The following is a 12,624-nucleotide window of genomic DNA, read 5'->3' on the forward strand; positions in this document are numbered from 1 at the left end:
TTTCAGAAAATATTATTTTCCTTTCGTGACCATGAGCTGACAGTGAGCTAGCCCTGTGTGCACCTTGCCTTCCCTGGACTGGACCAGACTCCTGAGCAGATGCAATGGATTAGTGAGGTTCCCATCTGCTGATGGTCACTGCTGTCTCTGCTTTTCTTGACCACTATCAGAGGGGATGGGAACAGCTCTGTGCAGGGGCTGAAAGCAGCCATAGTTCAGGCGGCTTGGGCAGCCTCCTTCTGACTGAGCAGAACACCGGTCTTGGCAGGGTTTTGGCTCCTGTGACTTTAGAGCCAGGAGAGGATGCTTCTATCCAATTTCACAGACCTCTATCATTTGGAGGATGGAGATGAATGTACAAAGGAGGAGTCTTCTGACCTTTCTGGAATGTGCACATTCTTGATTTCTTAAAACTATTTCTGCAACGGTCAGAGGGCTGATAAATGGGTTTCAACATGTTTTCAAAATGTCTTCTGGTTTTGATGGCTCTCTGTTCATTCAGCAGCAGTAACAAATGTTGCTTCCTCCCTTTCTCCAACATGGCAAGGCCCTGTGGTGGATGCTAGAGATGGAATAAATACAGACTAGAATCTCGGTTTGAAGGAGTTTCAAGGCTCAGAGCCAATCCACAGGAAACAGCAAACACTGTGAGAAAGGCTGGAAACAGGGTAGGACATCACAAGCCAATTACAAAATTATTTGTGTAATTATTTGCTTAATGGCTCTAATCCTGCTAGGCCTTAAGTCCCCTGAGAACAGGGACTGACTTGCTCTTTTTCATCATCATATTCCCAGCACCTGGGACAGTGCCTGGACTACAGCAGGTGCCTAAATATTTATTGTCTGAGTGATTGCAACGGGGTTTTAACACTTGTTATCTTGGAACAAGGTCTACCACACAGATTGTCTTTCTTACAAATCCACTTATAAAACTTTCAACTTCTGAGTAAACCACACATATGCTGGCCATATACTGAATGCCTATCTTAGTGGGTAAATAGGATACCTAATATTCTTATATGTAGGGGCAACTTGCATGTGAGCAGATTAGATAAATGCTATCTTGGTGGGATTGGGATTTAAGAGATCCTGGAGAACAGCCCTCCCCTCCCCATCAAATTTTCCCATTAGATAGTGATTTCTTTGAGTAGTGAAGGTTTTTTTTTTTTTTTTTTAATTTATTTATTTATGATAGTCACACAGAGAGAGAGAGAGAGAGGCAGAAGCAGGCTCCATGCACTGGGAGCCCGATGTGGGATTCGATCCCGGGTCTCCAGGATCGCGCCCTGGGCCAAAGGCAGGCGCCAAACCGCTGCGCCACCCAGGGATCCCGAGTAGTGAAGGTTTTGAAGTCTTCTGATTCCTCCCTTCAAGAACAAAATGACACCCTAAGCCTGTATTCCCACAACATTTTTGCAGGCTTTGTCAAAATGGAGGCCAGGGCTCAGCCGTGGTGATAATACAACATTCTGCTTGCAGATAACCAGGCCATGCTTTACTCTGATGGGAATTGTCTTAGATGGACATCAGAGAGCAATTTTCAGGTTTATACTTTGAGAGAAGCACCTTGGATCACACATTAAGAAGCATAAAGAATTAGTAATTTGACATTTAAAGGCTTTTCTAATTGATAGTATCTTTGAGTTCAAAGCTCCACATATCACATTATCAAGTTCAATATGTGCTGTCATTTTTCTTGGTAACCATGAGGTTATCTTCAAGATAACCAAGCAGACAGGGACAAGATGGGGAAGCCACATCTCTAGGCTGGTCAAATCTACAACTCATGACACCCAGACCCCTTTTCTGTTGCTTATTTGTTATGTAAGCTGCCAAATATCTTCTTTGCTCCCAGAAGTGTGCCCTGTCACTCTGAAGCACAGGAAGGATGGCTGTTTAATTCTTGAGGTTATTAGGAGATTGTGGACTCTGGAATCATCCCACAACCTGAAACAAAAAGGTAAAAACTGTCCACTTGGATAAATGACAGCGGAAGGATCCTTGCACTAAACAGGCCATTTGCAAATATAAAACAGTTGCTGGAAAATTATATTAGAGATGAATTACCTCCTCCATTACAGCGTTTTCTTTTCTTTAATGCAATTTAGTTCAGGCGAGATGAACAGAAAGGCTGGGGAGGGGACCCATTCAGCTCTTGGGGGGAGACCCTGGAAGCCAGACGCCCAGTGAGGAAGGAAATGCAGAGATCTGGGGCAGGGCAGGCCAAGGCCTTGTGTCCACGAGGCCTGCGCTTAGGACCCTGGCTGCGCCCACGGGAAATTGAATTCAGAGCTCCTTTGGCGGCCTAAATCCAGGGCAGCTGGCAGCTCTCCAAAGGAGACTGGAGAGACACTGCGAGAGCATCCGAGGCCCGCCGACCCGACCAGCCCCTGCAGAGCCCGCTGAGGTGGGTCCCCGGGTGTGCGGGTCTGGGTTGGAGACCAGACTGGCACTTGGTTAATTTCAAAGTACGCTCCCCACCGGCAAAGCAGCGCCTCCAGGATCCACCAGGAAGCTGAGAGCCTGGAATTACTCGGAAATGCCCTGGGGCCGAAGCGGGAAGGCCCGACTTTTGAAGGCGTGCGTTTCTTGAGCTTTTTCTCCTGAGCGCACGTGCGAGGAGGACCCGCGGCGCCGGGCGTCTGCAGAAGTGGCATCCCGCGCCCAGGACCCCGCAGGCGTCTGCAGTCCCCGCGGGGGCGGGGCAGGGGTCGCCGCGCCCCCCGCCCCCAGGGTTTACGCTCAGCCCCACCCGGCCCGCGCGGAGCGGTCCGGGCGGGGCCGGGCGCGTTCCCGCGGGCGGGGCCGCGCGCCCCGGGCCCCGCCCACCGCAGCTGAGGGCGGGGCCTGCGCGTCACGTGACGGCGCGCCGAGCGGCGAGCGCCCCGCCCGGCAGGAGGAGGCCCGGGCCGCGACCCGGCGCGCGCGCTGCTGGAGCCGCCCGGCCGCTCGCGCGCTCCGCACCCGCGGCGCCCACCGCCCGCGGCCCCGGGCTCGCCGGCAGCCGGAGCGGCCTCAACATGGACGAAGACGGCGGCGGCGGCGGCGGCGGCGGGGGCGAGGGCGGCGGCGGTGAGTGTCGGAGGTGTGGCCGGCCCGGCTGGCGGCCTGGGGCGGGGGTCGCGGCTCGCGGGGAGCCGGGCGGGAGCGGGGCGGCCCGGCCGGGGCCCGGGGTCGGAGGTCCGGGCAGCGCCCGTGCCTGCTGGCGACCATCCAGGCCCGCGGCGCGCCGGCTCGGGGCACAGGGGAGGGGACCGGCGGGGTCGCTGCCGAGCCGGAGCGGGGGTCCGAGGCGAGGCCGGGGTCGCGTGCGGCCGGGGTGGCCCCGGGCTGGGGGCTCAGAGGAGGTCTCGGGGGGTCGCCTTCCGGGGGCGGGGGTACCTTGGGGGCGACCTTCCCCGCCTCTCGTCGCCAAGGGCGTCCACGCCCTCCGGAGCCTGACCGCAGGAGGCTGACCCCCGTGGCGTCTTTTCTCAGGTGGTGGGAAAGGGGGGGTATCCCCGGGAAATGGGAAGGGGAAAGTTTCCAATTGGGGATCCTCCAGGTTCAGGAGGGACGGGTGGGGCGACAGGGTTGAAAGCCGTGCCCGTGCACCGGGCTTTGGGTCAGAAGTGGTCGGTGAGGAGGCTTCAACGAAGAGGGGGCACCCAGAGCACACGCATCTTACGAAATAAGGAACGTTATACAGGGTCAGCCAAGAAAATAGTAAGTCCGAGCAGCCGAGGGTCGGAGTCGGGAGGGGCAGCCGGCGCTGAGGCAAGACCGAAAACCGTCAGGCTGTGTGTGCCTGACGTTCGGTTACCCCTTGCAGGAGGATTTGCATTCGTTGTAGATTACTTAGTGGCATGCAAATTACTGTCGTGTCATGCTGCGAATTATGTCTGTACAGCAGCTTTACGCGTGTGTATGGAGGGGGTCGTTGGTTTGGAAAGTGCAGGGTTAATACCCCTATCTTACAGGGACACCCGAAGTTGAGGTTTTTCTCTACTGTGCTGAAAACCTCCTTTATGCTGACCGACCGAATCTTCAGAACCTCTTGTAATGAGGGAGCGTTTTGGGGAAAAAAAAAAAAAATCTTAATTACAGGCTGCTGGAGCAGCTGCCTGTAAGAATCAGCAGTATCGAACGCTTTCAGGCTGAAGTGGTTAATCAAGGTGCCTTCTGGACTGTAAGTGCTGTCCAGGGGGAAACGTTTGGTGCCCCAAGAAGCGATGCGGCTGCGATGGTGGGAATTTGGCACCCTCGGTGGCATTTGGCAAATTCAGTTCTCACAGTTAAAGCTAGGGGTAGCACTGTGGCACCGAGTGGGTGTGTTGTTTATGAAAGAAAGTGCTGTGGAAAGAAGGAGCCCAGTTGCAAGCCCTCCTACAGCCAGGCTGTCTGTCTGAAGACTCTAAGCAAAGGATTCTCATAGATACCCTGCTTCCTGCCTGTCAGGATTTGGTAACAACAGGCATGTAATAGTTTTTCCTTCTTAGAAAATAAACGGCCATAATACTTAAACGTTTGACATTGCTGGCTTGGCGATTTTGTTTGGAAGGCATTTCCGACTCTGTGAATACAAAAATGAAGCCAGCTTGAAGGTAAAAGGCAGATGTAAAGATTAGAAAAGGAAGTCAGTGTGGCCCTGCAGTTTATAGATCTTGAGTGTTGTAACAAAGGATGTTATTAAGTATCAAAAGTTTTAATTTTTTTTTTTTTTAATTTATGATAGTCACAGAGACAGAGAGAGAGGGAGAAGCAGGCTCCATGCACCGGGAGCCCGATGTGGGATTCGAACCCGGGTCTCCAGGATCGCGCCCTGGGCCAAAGTCAGGCGCCAAACCGCTGCGCCACCCAGGGATCCCGTATCAAAAGTTTTAAAACTTACTTGCAAGGTTGCTTTCCCAGGAGAGAGATTCAGAAAAAAAAAAATAAAATAAATAAAAAATCTTGTACCCAAAGATGTGCATTATGCTATTTGTAATGGTAGAAAATTGGGAAAGGCAATGCCTGATAGGAGAAAGGTGAGCTAAATTATGGGGGGGGGGTGGTTATCGATGAAATGTTCCAACCATTAAAAACAAGCAGTTGCTTTATATATTGTGCTTGAAGCAATGTAAAATCTGGTGATATTAGGGATATTTTGTTTTGTCTATTTTCCAAGTTTCTGAAATGATGTGTATTACTTTCAAATTTGAATAAAAAAAAAACTTATAAAACATCCTGTGTTAGGAAAGGGATGTGATTGTTTTTAATCTCCCTCACTAGAACAGTCAACAATGAGCAGTTAGTTATTTGTCTGCTAAAATACCCGGCAGCATGGTAGGTGCTCAGAGACAACTTTTATCGATGAGGTGGTTTTTGTTTTTGTTTTTTCATTCATCTTCCTTGTAGAAGACACTTGAAAATAAATTTGGCAATCTTAGAAGTATATTTTTGGATAAGTGAGAGCCTTAGAGTTTTGAAATAAGTCATTATAAAGTGATTATTGTATACATTTGATGTGCTTATATTTAACTATTTTTGGAGATGTTAACATGTACCTCTTTAAAATTCTTTATAGTTATTACTGCCATTTAGATTTTTTTAAAAAAAGTCTTTGCTTTAAAACCTCACATTTTTGAAAATAAAGTCCAGCCCTTTGAAAGAGAATAATTTCAGTTGCCAGTCAACAAAAACTATATTTTTAGAGTATAGGATAGAACTTTGGACTGTACATGGGGAAGTGAGCCGCAGCTTGTTTACCAGATAGGGTAAATAATCTATTCAAAGGGTAGTTACACAGGCACGGAAGATCACTTAAGAGCCCTTTTTTGCTTCTGTGTGAGTGGGGTTAAAAGACTTCCAAAATGAATTATTTTTATAATTTAAATTTTTGTCCAGGGTATTATTTTGTTCTTTCAATGCAAGATAAGGGGAGAGGACGGTGATGTGAATGGTAGGAAGGCAGTTCTGAGGAGGAACAAGATTACAAGAACACATTGTTACTTATAATGTGTGCAGAGTGTAGTTAAGGTATTTTTAATTCCTTTGGGGCTTTGTTGCCTCTCAATTTTCTAGAACAGTTCTTGAGCTTTGTCTCTGCTTGGCAGGTGACTGGCTAGTTTGGCTCATTGCCACCATCTTAATGCTCAGTTTGGGAATCTGCCTGCTTGATGCTCCCGAGTGGACCATCTGTGGCAGATGAAGTGAATGACTCTACCGGTTTTCCTCTCCCCGCCTCCCAAACGGTGTAGATGAGGATTAAGCGTGTGCTTCACATGAAAAGGTGCTCAGCTTCACTCGTAATGAAATAAATACAAATTAAGACCAGGTTGAGAGCCCACCTTTCACCTGTCAGACAAGCAGGGACCCCCACGTTTGAAACCATCTGTTGGCTCTAGGAGGGTAAATTAGTTACAGCGCCAGCCTGTATCCTGTTGGCTCAGATCCATCACCTGCCCTTCCCTGGCTGGCCGGCCAAGGGACTCACCCCTGCAGGCAACATTTCCCAGACCTTTGAGTCAGCTGGCTTGGTGCTGGGTTTGGGCGATGCGGGGTGGGGGAGATTGATGGCTGGAAGAGGGGGGAAATGGGGTTCTCTCCTCCTCTTGTTCTGCCTCAGACCGTCTCTGGTAGTTGCCTTGTCTCCTGTGGTTCCAGCTCCTGGCCATTGACTGAGTCCTCTGAGCTTTAGAAACACCTCCTCCATTTGGCCCTCCAACTTAGAAATGATAGCAGCTTCTTGCTCTTGCTGGTCTCTGGGTTCTCTTACCATTTCCTGTTTGACTTCTCAGCTTTTCCATCATGTGTGTAACCAACTCCTTGTATGAAATTTCCTCCATTTCAGCTCCTTAGAGGGCCTTCTGTTTCTCTGGGTGGATCCTGATGGATACAGCGGCATTGGGCAGCAGCAGCTTTTTAAAACAATTGCGCGTGTGTAAATCCTTTGAGCCAGCGATAACAGCTCTCGGAATTTAATCTGCAGGTGTATTTGTGCATGTTGGAGATACTATAGGTACATGATTATTCACTGCTTTGTGTGTGATAGTAAAAGAGAACCCAAGTGTCCACCTTCAGGAGCCTCATCAAATGCATCTTTTTTTTTTTTTTTTAATTTTTTTTTTTTTTTATTTATTTATGATAGTCACAGAGAGAGAGAGAGAGGCAGAGACACAGGCAGAAGGAGAAGCAGGCTCCATGCACTGGGAGCCCAACGTGGGATTCGATCCCGGGTCTCCAGGATCGCGCCCTGGGCCAAAGGCAGGCGCTAAACCGCTGCGCCACCCAGGGATCCCTCATCAAATGCATCTTATACCCAGATGGTGAATGAAGTTGTAGAAAGGAAAGAGCAAGCACTTCATGATTTTTTTTTTTTTTAAGAGAGAGGGAGAGAGACCACATGCACACTCTAGAGAGCATGTAGGGAAGGGGGGTGAGGCAGCAGAGGGGGAGAGAGAATATTAAGCAGGCTCCATGCCCAGCGTGGAGCCCGATGCGGGAGCCTGCGGAGCTTTATCTCATGACCCTGAGATCATGACCTGAGCTGAAATCAAGAGTCAGATGCTTACCCAACTGAGCTACCCAGGTGCCCTGAGAGTATTTTTATATATTAAAGCATAACAGTTTAGGGGTACCTGAGTGGCTCAGTAGGTTAAGCTTCCAACTTTGGCTCAGGTGGTGATCCCAGGCCTGAGATCATGAGCCTCAGTTTGGGCTCTCTGCTCAGCAAGAGCCTCCTTCTCCCTCTGCCCCTCCCCCTATGAGCACATGCACACTTGCTCTCTCAAATAAATGAATAAAATCTTTAAAAAAAATGTAGAAAATTATAAAATAGGTTACCTGTATTTTCAATCTTTGCACAGGAAATCACTGTTTTCTTGAATGTTTAGGAGCACCTAGGTGGCTCAGTCAGTTGGGCAGCTAACTCTTCTGCTCGGGTCATGATATCAGGGTCCTGGGATCCAGCCCTGTGTGGGGCCTTGAGGGGAGTCCGCTTCAGGATTCTCTCTCCCTCTGCTCCTCTCATAAGTAAATCTTTTTAAAAAATGTGACACAATCGGTGTTTTTAGAGCATATTCTCTTCTCAAACATTGATTCAACAAATATTGGTAACAGCCCTACCAAATGCCAGGTCCTGTGCTTTCAGCACAAGGGTGAGTAGCGATGAATAAGGGAGATGAATTTCCTGCATTCCCAGAGCTTTTGTTGAGATTGGAGATGGACAGGAAATGTAAACAGACACATAAAATAATGGCAGATCATGCTGAGCGTGTTAAAGAACATCACCTGGGGTCGAGGGGTGGGGGTGGGGTGTAGAGAGGCAGGGGAAGCCTGTAGCCAGGGGAAGCCTTTAGGAGGAAATGCTCTGTCAGGTGTCGCCTAAAGGGAGAGCGGGCCAGGGTGTGGGCTGGAGGCAGCAGTTTCAGTAGGTAAGGAATTCACATTTTGGTCTAAGCATGTGAAGACGATGAAGGATTTTAAAGAGGGCAATGGCATATGACTTATGTTTCAATAATTTTAGCCAGCGTTTACATAACGCTCTCTGTGTTGGGCCTTGTTCCGCGTGCTTTACGTATCTTAACTTACCCTGTTGTTACCCTGTTAGACACTTAAAGTCACCATTTGCAGGTATCGGAGGCATAGGGAAGCTAAACGACTTTTGTCACATGTTACAGCTAGTCAGGGGTGGGGCAGGGATTCGAGTCCAGGTATTCTGGCTCCAGAGGCCACATTCTTTGCCATTGCACCCCCTGCCTTTCTAAGAAGAGTGATCCTGGCCACTGAGTGGAGGGTGGATCCCAGGAGGGGAGGAAGGATGTGGGGTCCTCACTGCTGAAGTGGGAGCATGGCAGGTGTTCATGTGAGAGTCACAGGGCCTTGGGGGATTAGGCAGCCGAGGCAGCAGTGAAAGGAAAGAGATATATGATCTATGTAAAGACACAGAAAACAGGGGATCCCTGGGTGGCTCAGTGGTTTGGTGCCTGCCTTTGGCCCAGGGCGCGATCCTGGAGTCCCGGGATCGAGTCCCACGTCAGGCTCCCAGCCTGCTTCTCCCTCTTCCTGTGTCTCTGCCTCTCTCTCTATCATGAATAAATAAATTTAAAAAGAAATTAAAAAATAGGGATCCCTGGGTGGCACAGCGGTTTGGCGCCTGCCTTTGGCCCAGGGCGTGGTCCTGGAGACCTGGGATCGAATCCCATGTCGGGCTCCCGGTGCATGGAGCCTGCTTCTCCCTCTGCCTGTGTCTCTGCCTCTCTCTCTCTCTCTCTCTCTCTCTCTCTCTCTCTCTCTCTGTGTGACTATCATAAATAAATAAAAATTTAAAAAAAATTTAAAAAATATACACCTTGAGGGTGTCACTTAAAAAAAAAAAAACAGAAAACAGTGAAACACTCATGTTCCCATTGCTCAGAGTTAAGAGAATACTGCCAATGTTACATTGTTTTAGATCTTTTGTTAAAAAAAAAAAATCAAGCATTACAGGTAAGCCTCAATCTCTGCATACGGCAACATTGTTCTTGCTCTGGCCAAAATTTTGGGGCCATCTTTTGTTTCTTTTGCCTTAGCTGCCTGATGTTTTCCCTGTATAGTGGCCAGAACGATCCCTTTAGAGCAGATCATGTCATCCCCTCTCTGAGTCTGCACTATTCTCAGCCTAGAACTTTCTCTGTATCTGTACTGTGGCCCCCAGGACCTGTCAGTGAGGTTCCGTATGCTCTATTCCGGGGGCCTGCCAGCTTTCTGTAAGAGAGCCAGGTAGTAAATATTTTTGGCTTTGTATGCCACATACTGTTACAAAAAATTTTTTTTTAAATAGCCCTTTAAAAACTTAAAAAATATTTTTACTATATTTCATGACCTAGAACACAGTACATAGTAGGCCTTCAGTGAATGTATGTTAACAGATGTCAAATAAAGTTAAGGTCACTTGTTGAATGATTCCTGGTCCGACTCACCTGCTCCTTAGGGTATTTCCTAAGGGCGGATGTGAGTTTCCTTGGGTCCCGTGGTATGGTTTTCATACTTTAACATATATGTGTGTGCCTGTAGATGAGGTAAAGGTCTCAGTTTGTTTAAAATTATAAAAATGGCATCATCCTATCTGGGATGTTCTGCAGCTTGCATTTGAGATTATCTGTGTTACCATTTGGAGACCCTATTTATTTCACAGAATTGCTGTAACATTTTATGTATCTTGTCCCACATTGGACTTTTTTTCCTTCTTCTTTTTTTTTTTTTTTTAAGATCTCATTTATTCATTCATGACAGAGAGAGAAGGCAGAGACATAGGCAGAGGGAAAAACAGGCTCCCCGCAGGTGCAGGACTCGATCTCGGAACTTCAGGATCACGCCCTTACTGAAGGTAGACGCTCAACTGCTGAACCACCCAGGCATCCACTCTGTTGGACTTCTCTGTAAATTTTACGTTGCTGTTACAAACCATACCCAGGGGAACTCCTGGACTTGTCTGCTTCTTCAGACGTTGGGGCGCTTTTCTAGACGGCAGCTTCAGAACTGCACGTGCGAGTATAGGCATGCTCTTGGTTTCCTTACCTGCTCACAGACTGTTTTCTCACTGGGGACAAGCTCCTCAGCTCTGGGCATGTATCAGACTTCCAAGCGTTGGCCTGTCTCCTGAGGAAGAAACGATGCGTTGCTTCACCAGTGATGAGATGTGTTTTGGAGAATCAGATGGACATGCCGACGACATCTGGGAGGCCAGAGGTGCAGGGATCAGAGAGGACTTCCCGCCAGGTTCTGGCTCATGTGACAAGGTGGTGATGCTGGTGCTGCTGTCTGAGAATAGAAGGTCGGAGGAGGTGGGGATAGGAGAAAGCCATTTGGAGAATTCTTATGTGTTTTTTTTGTCAAAAATGTCATTACTTTGCTCTCACTTCTGAAGGACAGTTTCACTGGGTCTACAGTTGTAGGTTATCAAGTTAATTTCTTGCAATGTTTTGACCCGTCATTTCAGTGCCTCTGGCTTCCATGGATTCTGTTGACAAGTCAGCTGTATCTGTCTTGTCCTTTTGAAGGTAATGTCTTCTCCCCCATCACCCCCTCCTCGCCTGCTTAGGCTGCTTTTAAGATTCTTCTTTTTGCCTTTCATTTTGAGCTGTTACTGTGATGTGTCCAGATGTGGTTTCCTTGAATCTGTCCTTGTTGGGATTGGTGGTGGTGGTTCTGCTTTTCGGTGATGTCGTGACAAGACTTAATCTTATGTTAGAGTTGGAGTTGGAGAATTGGTGCTCATTATCTCTTCATTTGATCCTTTGGCTGCATTCCCCATCTCTCCTTCTGGGACTCTACCTTGTCATCATGTTCTGTGTGTCTCTCAGACTCTTCATCCTCGTTACCTGTTCAATGCTTCCCTCTGAATATTTCCTTTTGACCCATATTCCTGCAAAGTAATCCTTTCTTCGTCTCCAGCCTGCAATGAAACCCATCTCTGGAGTTTTTAATTTCAGTTACTGCTGCCTTTTGCTTTCTTGATTTTTTTTTTAAAGATTTTATTTATTTGAGAGACAGCAAGCACGAGTGTGGGGGGCAGCAAGGAAGAGGGAGAAGTAGACTCCCCACAGAGCAGGGAGCCTGATGTGGGGCTCGATCTCAGGATCCCCAAGACCATGACCTGTGCCAAAGGCAGAAGCTTTAGGGGCTGAACCACCCAGATGCCCCCAACTTTCTTGATTCTTTTTTTGGATTCCAATTTTCTGCTGAAATTTTTTTGTCATGTAAACTAATTTCCTTGTTCTATTTTTTTTTTTTTAAGATTTTATTTATTTTTGAGAGACCGAGGCAGAGAGATAGGCAGATGGAGAAGCAGGCTTCCCATGGGGAGCCCAACGCGGAGCTGGATCCCAGGACTCTGGGATCACGCCCTGGCCCACCCAGGTGTCCCAATTTCCTTGTTCTGTTAATCATAGTTATTTTAAAGTCCGTGTCTGATAATATCAGTATTTGGATAGCCCATGAGTTTATTCTGTTGTCTATTCTGCCCTAGGTTTTCAGTCATGTGCTCCTGACTCTAGACATACCTGTTAATTAACTTGTAGACAATGAGTATAAAAAATTGTGGAGGTAATTTGAGACTCGGGCAGTTTTCCTCAAGGGAGGCTTCTGGCAGGCAGAAGTAGGGGAACACCACTTTAGAACTGTGAGCATAGGTCTGCTTCTGGTTTACCCCCATCCTGGCGTAGTTGTCTGGTGGTCCTCTCTGAAAGCCTGGGGTGTTTACTAAGCTCCTTCTATCTGGCAGCCCCTGAGCTCTTCCCTGGTCCCCTGAGTCTGCTGGAGGCTTTGCCGGCCTGATCAGATTCTCTACCACTTGTTTCTGCTTAGCTTTTTGGCCTCTTGGCTTCTGCAGTGAATTGGCAAATGTCTCAAAGAGAAAAGTGGTTCAGGTTTTGGGCTCACTTCTCTGCACTTGTCTCTGGGATCCTGGCCTCCTGAGTCCACACTGCATTGGTAGATCCCTGATACCTTCACACAGTTGCTTCTTATGATTTGTCAACTCTTTTAGTTGTTCTTGGCAGACGGGTTGGTCTGTAACAAACTAGTCAGCTTTTACGAGAAGCATCATCTTAGGATTTTTAAACGTGGATTTGTAAGTTAAACATCCCAGTGGAGATGGTAGAAGGGCAGGCGGCTGTGAGAGTT

At 48.1% G+C, this 12,624-nt stretch overlaps 1 protein-coding gene across 1 annotated transcript in view; it reads left to right on the forward strand.

Moving 5' to 3' along the window:
* Window positions 1-2,922: 2,922 nt before the first annotated feature.
* The window catches only part of CYTH3 (cytohesin 3), an 88,318-nt gene continuing 78,616 nt past the window's right edge, over window positions 2,923-12,624 (forward strand). The window contains exon 1 of the mRNA XM_055339234.1: window positions 2,923-3,072. Within this exon, the coding sequence (XP_055195209.1) occupies window positions 3,021-3,072 (52 nt within the window). The 5' untranslated portion in view covers window positions 2,923-3,020. The remainder of the gene's footprint in view (window positions 3,073-12,624) is intronic.

The sequence above is a fragment of the Nyctereutes procyonoides genome, unplaced genomic scaffold, assembly GCF_905146905.1.
Source record: "Nyctereutes procyonoides isolate TBG_1078 unplaced genomic scaffold, NYPRO_anot_genome, whole genome shotgun sequence".
NCBI classification, from domain to species: Eukaryota; Metazoa; Chordata; class Mammalia; order Carnivora; family Canidae; genus Nyctereutes; species Nyctereutes procyonoides.